This window comes from Microtus ochrogaster, linkage group LG4 (assembly GCF_000317375.1).
Source record: "Microtus ochrogaster isolate Prairie Vole_2 linkage group LG4, MicOch1.0, whole genome shotgun sequence".
NCBI classification, from domain to species: Eukaryota; Metazoa; Chordata; class Mammalia; order Rodentia; family Cricetidae; genus Microtus; species Microtus ochrogaster.
In genome coordinates, this window is record NC_022030.1 from 50504173 (window position 1) to 50521681 (window position 17509).

General features: G+C 41.6%; 1 protein-coding gene across 1 annotated transcript; it reads right to left on the reverse strand.

Annotated features, from left to right (window-relative positions):
* Nucleotides 1–12335: 12335 nt before the first annotated feature.
* Nucleotides 12336–15461, reverse strand: Ccl20 (C-C motif chemokine ligand 20). The gene is made up of 4 exons (XM_005361533.2): nucleotides 15383–15461; nucleotides 13789–13903; nucleotides 13056–13133; nucleotides 12336–12450 (listed from the first exon to the last, which is right to left on the reverse strand). The coding sequence occupies exons 1-4, from the start codon at nucleotides 15459–15461 to the stop codon at nucleotides 12420–12422; spliced, it is 303 nt and encodes a 100-aa protein (XP_005361590.1). The 3' UTR covers nucleotides 12336–12419.
* Nucleotides 15462–17509: the final 2048 nt, after the last annotated feature.

Consider the following 17509-nt stretch of genomic DNA (forward strand, 5'->3'; position numbering starts at 1 on the left):
AAATAAATGGTATAACTTTTAGATTACACAATGGGTATTATGGGTAAGTTTTTGTGGGACCCTAATTTGGAAAAGGTTAAAACTTTTTTTTTTTTAAATGGTGTGGATCACTGTTTGGGCATGTATATATATATATATATGTGTGTGTGTGTGTGTGTGTGTGTATTTGTACTAGGGAGGGGTAATTACATTTATTAAGTGTGACAGCGCAGATTGTGCATGAGAATCTCGTGGTCTCTCCATTTCTGCTGAACACTCAGAGGTGAGCATAACTATTTCCCCAAATGATATGAAGAATCTCAGTCAACATTTCAGAGAGAAAGAGCACATGAGCAGGCGTGCAATGTGATCAAATGTGCACAGGCATCCAAGACTGCTGATCAAAGCGGTTCTCAACCATTGGGTCACAACCCCTTTGACTGCTGATCAAAGCGGTTCTCAACCATTGGGTCACAACCCCTTTGAGGGTCGAATGACCTTTTTACAGGAGTTGCATATCAGATATTTACATTTCAATTCATAACAGTAGTAAAATTACAGTTATGGAGTAGCAATGAAATCATTTTATGGTAGGGGATCGCCATGGCATGGGGCGCTGTATTATAGGGTCACAGCATCAGGAAGGTTGAGAACCACTGGCTTATGACCAACTTTTCTGTACATTCAAACTTTTTTTTTCTTCTTCAAAAATGTCAAAAGAGCAAATGGGGAATAATGAATAAAACCCTCAGGATCTCATAATAAAGACTGTGGTTTCAAAATACAGTAGTGTCCAACCTAAAAACACTTGAAGTAAAATTAAGCATCACTCAAACCTGGGACACATTCTTGGAATTTCAGCTACTCCGGAGATGAAGAATAGAGATGATCTGAAACTCAAGGACAGCCCCGGATGGTGAGTGAGTTCAAGGTTAGCCTAAGTAACTTAGCCAGTCCCTGTTTCAAACTTTAAGAAGGCTGGAGACACACCTCAGTGGTAGAATGGCACGGGAGAGGTGGTGGGCTCGAGCCCTAGTATCGTTCCGTCCATGAATATACTTGACATCTAGTCCTGGACTCATCTAATGGATCAACACCTTATCATCATATTACTTTTCAAAGACCAGATCACGCATTCCATCCTTCTGTGTTCTAGAGACAACATCACAGCTTCCTTTGGACACTTCCTGACTGGCACACTGCTGCTCAGTCAGACAAGTGCCTTTGCCCTGCAGACTCCTTAAGGTCTCCTCTGTGCCCTGTCCATGATCAGCACTGTGCCTTTCATACCCACGCTATCTCTTTTTCTCACTTTCTAATCTGAGAGGCTGAGAGTGGCAATCTGCAAACCACCTGTCAGCTAGAGAACTGGCTATGAGTCAGGATCAGCCAATCAGCCATCAGATCATCTGTTTTGAGATGTGAGATGCACACCTCCAAGTGACATTGTACAGTCTGAGCAGGTTGTACTTGTGTATTTAGGAACATATATACATTTATATAACATTTATGTAACAACGAACTGATGAAAAGAGAAGTCATGAATTTGAAAGAGAGCCCAGAGAAGTATATGTGAAGGTTTGGGAGGAAGAGGATGGGAGAAGTAATATAATTCTATTATAATCTTTAAATATAAAACATAATTTTAAAATATTTTGAGATTCAGAAGACAGACAGTGTCCCCTTTAATGCCCCTCTGTCCCTTTCCTTTTCTAGATTTTCATGTCTGGAGAAGTCACAGGGGCGACAATTTTTGCTACCATCTCACATCCACCTTAGGTTCCTGGAGTGACTTCTAGATCCTGGATTGCGCTGGGTGCCCACTTCCCAGGGTCCTGGGCACGCTGAGGTAGCTGTAGTGGGGCATCACATGCCACATAGCAGCTGGCTGCTCCTCTCCAATCTCTCAGTTTTAGAACTTCACTCGGGAGGGATCAACCCTTTCCTGTTTCTAGAACCGTTCCTCAGAACCTCAACTGAGAGCCCATTCCTTCAGCTTTCCAGTCATTTTCTATGACCCAGGTCCCTACGCTAAACCCCATCTTGACTAAAATGCCTTCAGAGGTTTACATTTCCCACAAGAAACTTGATCTGACAAAATTTCATTAATCTGGGAAATCAGAATCTAAAAAAAAATATGTTATTTTGAAATAACAGGAACTTATGAAAGGACTGGGAATAAAAAAATATGGGACATGAAACCACCTTCAACAATTAAGTGGGGGAATACATTACTCGTCTCCACCCTAGACCTATAGAGTAGGAAACTCTCCAGGCAGAATACCGGATGCATTATGCTAAATCTCCAGGTATTCATGATGCAACCTACCCAGTGCAGAAGGCCAAAGGCTGTCACGGAAGATTATTAGATGTGAGGTTACTTGGGCGTCACGAAACCCAACATGCTACCTGACTGATGCAAGAGTGTCAGTGCTGACATTTTCTTATTTCCCAATCCTCCTTTCCTTCAGATTACCAACACCGTCCACGGCAATTTGTCAGACAAACAGGAACTCTTTACTGCAGGAAGCCACCACCACAGAAAGAATGAACTCACTGCTCTCAGAACTATACAGCAAAGCAACTGTCTTTGCTAAACTCTGATTTTTAAAATCGAATTTGGCTTTAACTTTGTATGACACGGCTCTTAAGCTGTTTGCAAGGATATTTATTAGTTGTTGTGGTTTAAATCAATTTATTTCTTGTCATTGTAAAATGTCCATAACTGCTTTATGCTGTTGACACTGTTGGTTTCTAACCAGTGATCCTTGTTTTGGGTGGACTGGGGACATGAGTGTTACTAAGCCAGGGCCTTGTTGGTATGGCTGCTGTTCGTTCTGACTGAAGTTCTCTGCTTCCTTGTCAGCTGCTCATGATGTGATACTCACAACAGCACAGACAGAGCCACTACTTACCCCAGCCTTTGCCCAGCATGACAGACCAGCCTTCCCTGACAGACTGAAATCCCTTGAGATGGAAGTGAAACCCTCCCTCTCGTGAGCTGCTTCTGTGGTGGGCTTTGTCACAGCATAGAGAAAGCAATTGTTCTATTAGCTTAAAACACATTGCAGGTACCACATATGTGCCAAGAAAGATATGAAAGCAGGACATCCTAGAAATAGGGAATTACACACTTAGAAGCAAGCATAAAAATAATTATTTGCTAACTGATATCAAGATCTCAGATTTAAGTGTAGAAAAAGGCTGCCATGTCCTAGCATAGTGATTGGAGAAGAACTTCTGAGCACAGAAAAGAAGAAAGAAATAAGAAAAGAAGAAAGAAAGAAAGAAAGAAAGAAAGAAAGAAAGAAAGAAAGAAAGGAGAGAAAGAGAGATAAGGAGGGTGGAAGGGAGCCAAGTTAAGCAAATTTATTCAGCTATTTGAAACAGAACATCCATTTATTGTGCTGCAACTACACCCATGAATTCAAGACAATTCACTGACTTAGAAGATGTGTAATAGGGGCCCAGCGTGTAACTGGGCCTCCTCCCAACCAGGGATAGTGTGGCGAACTTTCCAGACATGTTATATGTATCTGAACTGTTGCCAACGGTTTCAGCATTTCCTTCTGTCCACATGGTATAAAGATGTAAGCATTGGGGCCACACTGGTCAGGACTTAATTCTCAGCTTCACTTCTTAGTGAGTGCACAATCCTGACAGTGAGTTCAATCTGCTCCCCCTCCTCTTGGGCTGCCATCAGGAAATCAGATACCAACTTCGGAAACAGCCTGATCCCACATCTTGGTGACAGACAGTTAAACATCCTTCAGATGCAGAGGGAGCCATCGCTCTTAGGGAAAGAAGGCAAAGTTCTTACAAACTCGTCTTAAAATGTTCTGCTTTGAGAGCCCCATCCAGATAGGACATTTGCCAGCTGACTCTGACCACCACAAAGAGGAGAACTGCTCTCTTTCCTGTGGATGAGGCCAAGAGGCTCAGTTGGTGCCGATACCTCCTCCACTCCAGACCTCATCATTGGTACCAGAATCAGCAGGGATTTCAACTTTTAACAAACAACGTGGAGAAAAGTTAGTGAAGGACTGCACAGCCCCCAGACAAAATCTAATGATAAGCCCAAACCAGAAGGCTTGCTAAGCACAGGAGGACTTTTTCTCCCGGAGTGCTGACAGAAAAGGTAACCATCTAATGTCTCTGAACATCTCTAGAATTGGCCTTTTTAATTAGAAGTTACCAAGAAGGAGCGTTGGCATGTGGTACCTTGTTAAAACTGTCCCCACTGTTTTTTTTCCCTCTGAAATGGGAAGGTTTCTGCCCTTTTAGAATTAGGAACATTTGTGTTAAGTATCCTAAAAATCATACTACAAATTTATCTCCATAACCCATAGAAATTTTAGATAGCATTCTGTTTGAAGACTTTTCTGATTAAGAAATTAATATACATGTAATATATATATATATATATATATATGTGTGTGTGTGTGTATGTATGTATATACATATATATTGTACATTTTGTTAAGACACAGATGAAAGTCACTTGCTTCCTAACAATTTAAGGTTTTTAAAAATTATTTGATCATTGTTTCTCCTTTTGTTTTATTCCCTATACATATTATTCTCATAATATTTAAAAATAATGCCAAGAACATTGATGTTTTCTTGTGTATGCTCTCACATGTATCTGCATGTATTTGAACACATGTCTGGTTGCTATTACACAGAAATCAGTTCAGTTCTCTATTGTTACTGAGCAGCGTCCACAGCAGACACTGATGCAGGTGTTGGGAATGCAGCAAGGAGGGGTGGGCTGAAATCTGTGCCTTAACAAACTTGTCATGGTGGGAAATGCGTGAGAGACCACCTAGCCAATGCATACATGAATAAAATACAGGCAATGAATGCGTCAGCGATGACAACATTTGGGTGCCTGCCAGGAGTCAGAAATAAGTTCCAAGTGTAAGTTCATTTAATCCTTCCCATTTTTTCAAGTGCTAAGACAAATTATTTACCAGGCATCTGACTATTAACAAGATGCTATGAAATAAGCTACTAAAGACCTACTGAGATCAGGTAGCCAGAAAAGCCCACCCTTGTGGAGACGTTTACTTTCACATTATAATTTAGAGGCCAAAACTGAGACAATAATACAAAATCTGAGTGGCTTAAAGGCATGGGTGAGGGTATTCTTATCACATTGTGCAGAATCATGGTGTGTGAATTCATGGGGTCATCTGAAAGATAGCCACAAGGCCTTGAAGTTTCCTCTAGCTGGACTGAACTGCAGTCAGGCTGCCCCACTTACAGGACTCTGGCATCACCTCCTTCCTACATTGAAAAACTTTTTTGTGAGTGTCTTTTCCCCGCCACTTTGAGATTTAAGTTTTTGAAAAAACATATTTTAGAACCCAGGTATGACTTTCTCTAGGACCCAGGAGTCAGCCTTTGAAAGGTAATCATCAAAAACAGGAACCTAATGCCCTACTCCCAGCTCTGCCCTTAGGAGAAAAGCCTAACTTCTGGAGCCTAGGGTTGTTCCAAGATGTAAGTTTCATCTTGAAGTTAGGGTGGATGTACTCTCCTATTGGCAAAGCCAATTAACAAACACAGATTGCCTACAATACCCTACTTCATCTCTTAGAAAAATTCTTCTCTCCTTTGTTTCAGCAAAACTGAGTCCAGATTTAGTCCTGGCTTCTCTCTCCAGCTGTTACAGCTTGGTTCAACTTTGTCCAGAGCAATCTTTGCTCTGCCAAGCACACTGATACCCAGCCTTTTGGGAGGACCATGAATTTACAGACAACAAATGGTGGAGGAGCGCTGTGATCAGCAGTCACCTGAGCATCAAGAAGATGGACAAGACTGGGCCACAAGGAAAGCATTGAAGTGTGCATGTTGCACTAGGGAGGAAAGGGATGAAAAATATGGATGGGAAATTGATTCAGTGTTGCATTCTGGGACTTGGGCTGATGGGTGGGAAGGAGGGATCAAGAGATTGGAGAAATTTTTGGAATGAAAATTTGATTAAAGCAGATGTAAGTGCCAAGCAAAGTTGCTGCTAGTGAATTTAAACATCAGGAAGCATCCTCAGGAGCCATCCTCAGGAGCGGGCCAGCACAGAGCTTGTCACTCACCGCTGAAGTCCGTTGCTAGGTTTCACCATCCCAAGCATGAAAGTACTTTTCCAAGATGACCACTGCTTTTTGTAACCCCATCCCCAGGCACTTCTGCAGCATCAGCTCACATACACTCGAGAGGCCACATGCACACGCCCTAGCACATACACACTCACTAAGACATCATGAACAAGAGTTTTGGTGTAAAGATGTTTTCCACCCAACAACATTAAGCACATCCTTACTTGTTTAGTAGCATGTTCCTTGGAAACCCTGGCAGAACCTGCAAGGCCCAAGTAGAACTCCTGGCCCTTCCCTAAACTATTAAAACCCCCTCTAAGAGTTTAAGAAATATCTCTTTGTCCTTCTTAATTGCAGGACAAATGTAGGAGCTAAGGATTTTGTTGGTGGAGTTTTTGTGGTTGGTTAGGCTCAGGGGAACAATATTTTACACCTTTGTTGTAAAACAGGAAACATCTCTTTACTCAAACTGATTTTGGCACCCACAATGACTCATGTGCGGGCAGGTTCTACTATCCAGAGAAAGTACAGCTAACTTCCACGCAGGGAAGGGAGGAGAGCAGGGTGTGTTAGACGCAGGCAAGGTCAGGCTAGGCTGTACAGAATGGTGGAGGAGCAAAACTCAGGCACATGGAAAGGTGCAGGCCAGTTGATGAGTCCTGAGGGTTGAAACTAAGGAAGTAAAGCCCTTTCAACAACAAATTGTAGCATCTCACGTCAGATCAGATTGAGCCCAACCCACCAAATACAAGGACCGGAAATGGGTGATGAAAGAGTCGGGATAGCTGCCACAATCACTCTAGACTTTATCTTGTTGAAGATGACAATGGCACTGGATCAACTTGGAGTCTGTACCTCATCTGCATTAAACCAAATTCCAAGGCCAAGCTGTCTTCAGTCATTAAAACAGAGAAGGAGAGCTTGCTGATTTCTCACCACGACCCTAGGATGGGGATGTGTACAAACACACATATACACATAGTGATATCCTTGGTGTGTTTTTAGCATGCCAGCCACTGCCTTGAGATGGCCATAAATTGCTCCCAAATCATTCAGGTGGTCTAGAAGCATTAATAAAGAAGTCTAACCTGTACTGACCCACTACCCTCACAAAAAAAGACAAAGGTAGACAAGAGAAATCTCTGTGGTCAAATCATTTACATTAAGAATTGCAGAGCTTGTCTCAAAATGTGGTTGTGAATTGTGGCGATGGCTCAGCGCATCAAGTGCTTAGTGAGAAAGGATAAGGGCCTGACTGCAGATCCTCAGCATTCCCATAAAAGTGGGGCCCCTGATTTCCCAAAGGCCCCATGCTGTGTGGCTCAGACAGAGAGATTCCGTATGCTTGCCTGATGAGTCAGTCTAGTCCTAACCATGAGTTCAGAACAACCAAAGAGAGACCCTGTCTCAAAATATGGTGGAGAACTAAAGGGGATAACACTCAAAGTTGACTTCTGGCCTCCAAAAGCCCAGATTTAAAATAATTAAAAACTAAAAATCAATTAAAATGTGTTCATAATAGATAAGAGAAAGGAATTTGTGAACACATACAATCAATGTATGATCAGCCTCCCTCTGTTCTCTTTGGCCTCTTAACCTCAGGATGCTGTCCTGACTGGATGCTTTAAGTGCTTGCCACTAAAATGAGCAACTCTGTCTTTCCAGAATTATGGGCTGCAAAGCACTGAGCTCAATGTGGCCTGATTGCAATGGTTTAGATAAAAGGGTGCAGTTCTCCGAGGGGCAGCATCAGACCACGAAGGGTGTGGGTCCCAGGCAGGGAGCCAGGGAGCACAGTGGGCCACTGTGGGTGGTTTAAAGCAGCAGCAGGTGGGAGACCACAGCAGGCCATGAGGGGCAGCTGGTCCCACCACCAGAGGCCTCTGTGGATCCCATGTGGGTGGGAGGCGGAGGGTGAGAGACCTCGGCTAGTTAGCAGGGCTAGTTAGCTAGTTTAAGAGGCCTGTCCCACGAGGAGCCAAAGCAGATGAGAGACAGAGACAGAAAGATGCCATGCAGAGAAAGTGGGCATAGTTTATTTAGTGGATTATGGAAGGAAAGAGGAAACGGGGAGAGACAGAGAGAGAAACAGAGACAGAGACAGAGACAGAGAGAGAGCAGCCCCCTCTTTCAAAGAGAGGTGAGACAGAGAGAGTGCAGGCTGGAAGCGGAAGGAAGAACAAGCCATTACATTCTCACCTCGTTTTTATAAGGAAAAAAAAAGGCAGGAGGTTATGCACAACAGGTTAAAAGAATTGGGACAACAGATTCTCAAGACTACTTTCTGCTTATTTGTGGGGGTCATGGAGTGGGGAGGGGACCTGAGAAAGCTAGGGGCTGGTCACATCCTGGGGTAGTTGGTGGCTTTACTCCTGTCTAGGGTTTGTGGTATGGAACTGTCCATTGTCTCATAGACCTGGCTAAGTAAATGTAATGGTTTGACCTGTCCCTTTAAGAGGCAAGCCCTGCCCACTCCCCACTTCAACCACCCAAGGCAAGCAAATCTTCCTTCTGCTTCTAGCCCTCTCTCTCTCTCTCTCTCTCTCTCTCTCTCTCTCTCTCTCTCTCTGTCTCTCTCTGTCTCTCTCTGTCTCTCTCTGTCTCTCTCTCTCTCTCTGTCTCTCTCTCTCCTCTCTCTCTCTTTCTCTGTCTGTCTCTTTTCAGAAGAGGTGGTTGCTGCCTCTTCTCTCCTCTCCCCCGTCACCCCTCTCCCACTTCCCCTTCCCTTCCATAACCCACTGAATAAACTCTATACTCAAACTCTCTCTGCATGATGTATCTGTCTGTCTTTCACCTGCCTCAGTGACCAGCCAAGGCCTCAGGGAACTGGCTGAGGCCTGGGGACTCACAAAGGCCTTGGATAATCCACCACTAATCCTCGTAGGACTGCTGCTCCTTGTGGGACCATCATTGCCCCCTTATATCTTTAAAAAAGAATAACACTGATCCCAATATATCTAAATCTAACTCACCTCCTCCTGGAGATGAAGTAGAGTTCAACGCCTCCTACCCCTGTAACACACTGCTGCTATTCAGCCTAAGAAGAAGAAAATAGGAATATAAGATATAAATTAAGATTCTTGGGTCAGCCTTTCAAACTTGTGAAGAGCAGGTTCATATGTTTTACGAAAAAACAATGCTAATCATTAAAGGAATGGAGATCGGTGTCCCACTTGAGACTATGCATGGCATTGTCCAAAGCACAGCATTGTGCCCGAGTCCATTACAAACACTGAGTGCTTGCTTTCATTGAGTCAAAACCATAGTAGGGAAAACAAACTTGTAAAGCCTCCTGTCTTGGTGGTCATCCAGACATCCTCTCATATTCTCGCTGGAGGCCCAAAGGCTTGATGGGATTCATCACTCTATACATTATGTTACTGCCATTGCTTGACCCTAAGGATGAGCATGAACTTATGAATTACACATATAATTGAAAAGCAAGTTAAAAGGGATATTCTAGGTATTTTTTTAAACCAGATACCAAAATGTATATCCAGTAGCTTCATGAATATGAAATCTAGAAGAGGCTATCTATTGTGAAAGAACCTCAGACATCTGTTTCCTTTGAGCTGTAGATGGAAGAGGTTATGAGTCCATCTTAGGTGCTGAAAACACTTACTATCCTTAAGCTAACAAGGTTGCTAACAGGTACTTACCAATGTGAAAAAAAATCGTCTTATGTAAGATGCACGGATTTTAGTTCGTGTAAATTATACCTCAAGTAAAAATCAAGTAGGAAAATGTACACTTTCCAAAATGAAAAACACAAAAAAAAACTGTAAACTGTATCCATTATCTAGCCATGGTTAATCCAATAAACGAATGCATTAAATACTCAAGTTACAGAGTGAGGTCTTTCTGTGCTTGGAGGCCAAGTTCAACTATGATTTCAACATGATTTCTGAAATAGCTTGTTCAATTAATATACCCATGGGCATATGCCCATACAAGTGTCACCTGGGTTTTTTCATTGTTGGCTGTGAAACTAGCACCTGTCCAGGAGACATCAACCTCTACAGGTGTACCTAGTTATTCCCAAAGCTTCAGACATGTTCACAATATTAATGAAATATGTCCCTTTCCTCTACAAGGCTTACCTAGCAACCCCTCCCGTATGTTGGCCAAATTTCCACATCCTGACATTGACTCTGTTCATCTCTGCAGTTCTAAGAAAGAATGGCCTGTAAGAGTGGACAGAAGGTAGCTAGGCTATCTCAATATTCACCAGCCTAGCTCCTCTCTACCTGTCCCTCTCTCTTGACCTTAACTGGGATCTCATTATCTCTCACGCCGGAGCAGCTACATTTCTCATTTACCTCACCGCTCTTCCCTCCATTACCAGAGATCCCACCTGCCTTGGCCTTTCTAGTGGTTGTGTGGCAACCTCAGGATCAAGCTCAAACCACTCTACTCAATAAAGGAAGCTATTTTACGAAATCTGCTATCGCACACCCACATCACCTCTTGCTTGTGTTTTGTTTCATCCAGTGTTGTCCCATGGGTGCATGACTATGACTGACATTTCAGGAGGGACAATAATTCATTGTGCAGAAGTATTCTGTGCATTCCAGTAGGTTTAACAGACCTGGCTCCTGCCCACTGCATGCCTGTGGTACCCACCTTCAGATATTGTGACAACTAAAACATGCCCCGGATGTTTCCAAACACTCTGAGCTGTCCCCTTCCCAACTGACTACCTCCTACTGGTCCTTCATACCTCAAGTGCTGAGCTGAGCCACATGGAACTGCTTTGGTCATAGTCCAAGAAGATAGTATAAGCTATTTAATATGGCTAACCTTTATATTCTGTTCTTCTGGAAGCCTTCGCTAATGATAGTCTTTAATAGACTGTCTCTATTAAAGAGCTCACCACCAGGCACTGTAATTGTCATCTCTTCCTCTTACCACATGGTTTAACTCTAATTAACTATGATCACATTACCAACTCTTACATCACTTCATCTCTCTAGCACTTGTGTTGGGCGCAGAAGGAGATTAATCCCAGGCTGGTTGAACCAATGAATAGGATGGTAGGCATACTTTCCCTGATGACTCAAGGTTACTTACTATTCCTCGGCGAGTAGATGTCTGCAGGGCACAGTGAGCCACTATACTTTTTAGCTTGTCATCAAAAGACCCAGCTCAGGGCTGCATCATTGGTGTGTGTGTGTGTGTGTGTGTGTGTGTGTGTGTGTGTGTGTGTGTGTGTGTGTGTGTGTGAACTTTGCTTTACTGCATCAGCATAAATGTCTTCAGTGGTCTTTGGTGCTCTTTAGAAACAAACGCAGGTCATCTGGAGGACTATGGGGACACACTGGTGAATCTCCATTGTTTGACAGGCCTATTGCTAGCATTTTTTCTAGCTTTAACCATTAGACTTAAGGTGCTAAGTCTCCCTTCTGGCTACTAAGGCGATTGGCTTCTAGGACCTTCCTAAGTAGTGACTTTCCTTTGCAGAACTGCTTAAAGGTGGCTCAGGATTTAAAAGCAGAGAAACATCCCCAGTTGAGATAAAGAGCTGCTAATGAGATGAGCCAAGTGACTTTGCCCAGTGTTTTCTAAATGGTTGCTGTTTCTCTATAGCCCCAAAGAATATGGCTCTACTTATTTATGTCAAAATGTTTGTATCAGTAAACACTGGAGTATGCATCTCAAAAATAGGACAATTCTAATTTTGGAGGGATGACTTACAACTATAAAAGTGCAACCTATTTGTTGTAATCAATATAGATAAAGGCCAGGCCATGAGGAGCAGAAGCAAAGGGGAAAGCCAGGAAAAATTAACTGAAGATAGATTTTTTTTCAGAAAAATATTCACGTGTGTTGTATCATTAAATATCTTTACTACACATCTTGACAAGTAATACGTGACTCTATCAACAAGTAACTTTTCAGGTCTTTTATTTTCAATACATTTATAATTCTTTTCTGCTATATAAGATAATCACATCAGTTTAAGAGACAATTAAATACACAGAAGAAAATTAAATACTTTTTTACAACAAGTTATTGCTTACATGAAGGGTCCATATAATTTTATTTCCTTAGACATAATATTATACCTTACACCAAATCCTCCCTTAGCTTGTGGGAAATTAACATTAAATAGCTAAACATAGAAAACCAAGATCTATAAATAACATAAAATACCATTTAACTCTAACATGAGCTTAAACAAGACACAGTATGATGCAATATGAATCAACTTCATCCATTGGACAAGTCCAGTGGGACATGAATCAGGTCTGTGCAATGATGTGTAGGGAAAGCCTCCAGCCCCAGCTGTGAGCATTTCGTCCTTGGGCTGTGTCCAATTTCATCCCAGAAATGCATCCATTTTTACACCTTCTTCTTGTTCTTAGCTTTTAGGCTGTAATAGAAGAGGAAACGTGTGAACTGCAAATAGAGGAATGGATGGTAGCTATATCACAAGCCTTCATTCTTGCAGCTCGTCTGAGGAAGGATGGCCATGCTCAACATAACTAAAGCCAGTTAATGACAGGAACAGGAGACGGACACTTCTCTCAACTTTCTGCGTTCGTTGTATGTAGTGCAATCGTGTTAGCTACCATCTGTTGATCAAGTGCTACATTACTGATGTGAACCAGAATCACTGGTCTCTTTTTAAGTCAATTTGTCTTTCAGGATTTAGCAACCAACCACATGTCAGAAAGTCTATAAATGATACAAAGAGGAAACATCCTTGCAAGGAGAATCAAGTAGCTAATGACTATCAGACGCCCAGGGAAATCTAAACCATCACGTGAGAAAAGTTATTATGTTAAAATAATAACAAACACGACGATGGTGTTGACGTGTAAGTGCAAAATGAAGTCTGTGTTTGCATGGTCTAACTCAAATTCCCTCTTCTAAAGCCCTATGTCTCTAGACTGAAGACCTCCCTCCAACAGGCCTGCCGCCTACACCCTTTATTCTGTCTTTAGAACAGACTGCTTGTCTGTCAGTGACCCATACCTGAGGTAGCGCATGGTCTTTTTCACCCAGTCCTGCTTCGGATCAGCACACACGGATCCTTTCCTTTTTGTGTAAAGGCTGAAAATCAAAAAAGAAAACTTGTAGTTGTGTTCAGTAAGCATTTAAATGTGTTTGTTTTGCATAGAACATGCAGGAAACTTCACGTGCTAGTTTATTGTTCCACTGACTAAGCATTTGGCTGCAGAGATGAAAGGAAATGGAAAATGCATGTAGTCCATCCTGCTAGAAGGAATGGAAGGGACTTCTTTAGACTCTCCCTGTGATGTAACAGATGACTATGCAGTTGCAGAAGATGTAATCCCAGACTTCTCATTCAATGTTGTTGCTGCCAGAGGTTTGTAACAGGTATGTATGTGGCTAGTAGCTTGTATTATTCCAAAACAAAATATCCTAAATGAACCATGAATATTTTAAGTGATATTATAGTTAGTCTCATTTTCCAGTAAAGAAAAAAATCAGCATTCCAAGGTGTCTTCCATGCATTACATTCAACATTATTCTAGAAAGTGACTTCTGCCCTGGGCAATGCTTACTTTTTCAAAATCTAAACTTCGGACTTACTCCGGTCCTACTTAGACTTTGAAGTACATATGAAATAAAACTATTTTGTTCCAAGTATTATTTCTGAATAAAATTCCAATAGGTTAACATGTTTTTGAAGTCTCCATGTGTTCCTGACATAATGGTATTAAAAACTTAATGAATAACTTACATGATAGCATCAATGTCACAAGCTTCATCCGCCAGCTGTTTCGTGAATCGCACAAAAATTTTGGAAGGGTAAATGTGCTTTGTGTACCGAAGGCAGCAGTCAAAGTTGCTTGCTGCTAAAAGAAAAAAATATAAATTCCATTGAGTTCACAGGAAAGAGTTTTCCTATTTGGAAACCTAGTGGAGGCTCTTTGAGGTCTAATTTAACATAGCTCCCAGATACCATTTATTTTAAAAATAAGAAGCTGTAATGTTTTGGTTCAACTAATGTAGGCAAAGTCTGCTCAGGCGTTTCCTGGTTGCCCAGACCAAAATAATCACACAGAAACTATATTAATTAGAACACTACTTGTCCAATGGCTTATGCATATTCCTAGACAGTTCTTGCATCTTAATTAATTCATTTTTATTATTCTGTGTATCACCATGAGGCTGTGCTTTACCAGGTAAAGTTCTGGCATCTGTCTCCTTTACACAGCGTCTCTTTGACTTCAACTACTTTATATATATATACTTTATATAAATATATATATATATATATATATATATATATATATATATATTTCAACCTGGCTATATTCTCCCCTGCCACAGGCCGAAGCAGTTTCTTTATTAACTAATGGTAATAAAACATATTCACAACATGCAGAGGGGAATCCCACATCAAACTAACACAGTATACAAGCCCATGGCTTCTTTAAGTCTTTAATAAGAAATTCAATTATCTCATTGCTGTTTGCCCTAATCACTCAAGAATATGGGTATTCATCCCCACCACCATCCTTTAAAAATAAAAGACTTGTATAGAGAAGCATTTCATATTCAGAATATAGGATAAGGGAGTCAAATTTTAATCTGACCTCTGGCTACCGAGTAGGCCAGAGTAGTAGTGAAATTACAAAAAAAAAATATGATTTTCTAGGAACTACAATAAAAAAACGCAGAGGAAATCGTAACCATTAGGAGTTGTGCTCAAAGTGCTCTGAAACTGTTGCATGGGCTAGTGGAATTTAAATCCCGTTCATAAAGTTCACCACGTGTTTTCAGGCATGCACCTGTTGTAGATAGTGATATAATAAAGCAATACGCGGGCACTCCTCGAAGTTAAAGTGTAACCTGCTGTAAAGGGACTGAATAAATGTTATCTCAAAGTTGAAGAACAATGTCCTCCAGGCCTCACAGGGACACTGAGGCCAAGTGTCACAGTCGGAACCTTAATGGGATTTTATGAACTTTACTACTATTACTTAGTTGGGAGGTTTAAAAAAATGAAAGGTTGGAAGTGAAATGTTCCCCACTTTTCTGAATGACCATATATCTTGAGACTGTCACACTCAGAACATCACTCCCAGAAAAGGAACTTGGACCTTATCCTGAAGTAGAAGTGTTTCTGAAAGCCACTTATCTCCACAGCTGCTAGAATTGACAGCAGAGAAGATCCTTGGTTACTCTTTCCTCCTCCTCCTACTCATGAGCCAACCAGTCCCTCTTACACACTTCTTAGCAGGCTGCTGTCCACAGGGCACTTCCACATGAGGTCTAGGGATGAGGAAAGACTTTTTCCCTCCTGGACCAGCAGAAGGGGCCACACTTACCTTCTGACTGGCTGCAGAAGTGAGCTAGCACTATCGAGGCCACAAAAATGAAGAGCAGGCTCTTTCCAGTGCAAGACATTCTCAGCTCCAGGAGTGATCAGCTCAGTGCTAGGTGCTCAGTGCTGCCTATCCAGTGCCCTGTGAGTGTTCTGCTCCACCAGGAGCCTTACTTATAGCAAAATATTGGGAATGTACACAAGAAGGCGTGTTCTCACTCGGGGTTTTCCCCCATTGATTAATCTGGCTCCTCATGTCATCACAGAGAAAACCCACAGGGAAAACTTCCTGCCTTTCCCTAATGTTGGGAAGGTGTGAAGGTCAGGTGGGGGCTGGGAGGGGAGGGGAGCCAAGAGGAGCGCAGAGCAAGGGAGTGGAGAATCATGTTAATTCCCCTCCGTGTAGGAAGAAGAAAAGCTGCTCAGACTAGTGGCCCAGAAATGGCATCTTTCCAGGTTTAACTTAATCTCCCTCTTTCTTTTTTTTTTCTCTCTGAAAGAGAGGAACAGCCTCTGAATGGGAACATTTTCATACTCCTATTGTCACACCAGTTTCCTTCCCAGAGCCAGCCCTGGAGGGGGAAGATCGGGCATGCTGCAACACAAGTTTGTGATTACGTGATTGATACTTAGCCGTCACAGAAGATTCTGAATTTCTAGACCAACATCCCGAGCAGGTTGTAAAGCAACATGACAGAAGTGTCCCAAACTCTTAGGAAAATACCATCCTCACTACCTACCCTCAAGCATCATCTTCATCTTGATCTTCCATCAACAGCTCTAAGATTCGTCTATAGTTATATGCCATTAATCAATACTACAACCCAATCTCCTCACCTGCCTTTTGTTCTTTGTGATGATGGACTTAATACAGAGCCTAAGAGAGGTCAGGAAACAAATACTATCAGCAATGAACAATCTGAAAGGCAATCCCGAAATGGTGACAGTAATAATAATAATAATAATAATAATAATAATAATAATAATAATAATAATGATAATAATAATGTGTTGTTATCTCTAATGTATGATAAGGGCTGTCTACCATAAAAAAATGAGTGGAAGCAAAAGAATCCAATCAATCAATAAATAAATAAATAACTGGGATTTGCTAGCCCTGTGCTAGATGTGAAAGATTTTAGACAAAACAGACACTGCTCCAGATAAGAAGGGAGTCTCAGACTATTAAAGGGAATATACATTAGGGAATATAGGAATATATGTGAAAGTTAGGAATATACACACACCAACCAATTGCATCACTAAATACAAAATACAAAAAATACTAAATACAAAAATTGACAGGGCTGAAGAGAGGAAGAGAAAAGTCAATAATACAAACTGAAGAGTACCATTCCATACTTTTCAGTGATTATCAGAAAAAGCAGGTCAAGGACCCACCCCCAAAATAGGCAACTTAGATAGTATTCTAGGCCAACCAGACAACAGGCATCTCTAGAACTTTCTACCCAGAAATAAGACAGCCATTCCTCTCTGCTGTAGATGAAAGAATCTCCAAGATGAATTATATAACAGGTTACTGAAGAAGTCCTAATAAATTTCAAAAGTTTTTAAATAATAAGTAGTATGTTTTTTTAAAAAAAATGAAATTAAACCATCAATCAAAAGGAGAAAGCAATTTGGGAATTCACAAGTGTATAAAAATCTATTGACATGTTGCTAAATAACCAAAATGTCAAAAATCACTAGAAGTCAGAAAATGCTTTGAGATGAGTCGTAAACAAAAATACAGCTTTCCAAATCTTAGGAGAGGCTGTGAGCTCAGTGCTCAGGGAAGCCACAGCTGCAACACCTGCATTAAAACCAAGAAGGAGGTCAAGTCAGTCCCCTTACCTTCCTCTTCAAGACACATGAGTAAAGCAAGTGAAGCAGCCAAAGGGAGGAAATGGTAACACATGGAGGAGAGTAAACAAGGCACTGGATCCAAAGCAGTAGAGGAAGTAGACGGAATCCAGTCCTTATTCTTAGTCATGGTGGACAGCATTCGCAGCTTTAATTACAATAACCAAGTAGATAGAAAGGGAAATCCTCTCAGCAATGAGAGCGCATCACTGCTGACTATGGACAACTGCATGCCAGCCAAACATACAACCTGAATGAAAGGGCCACC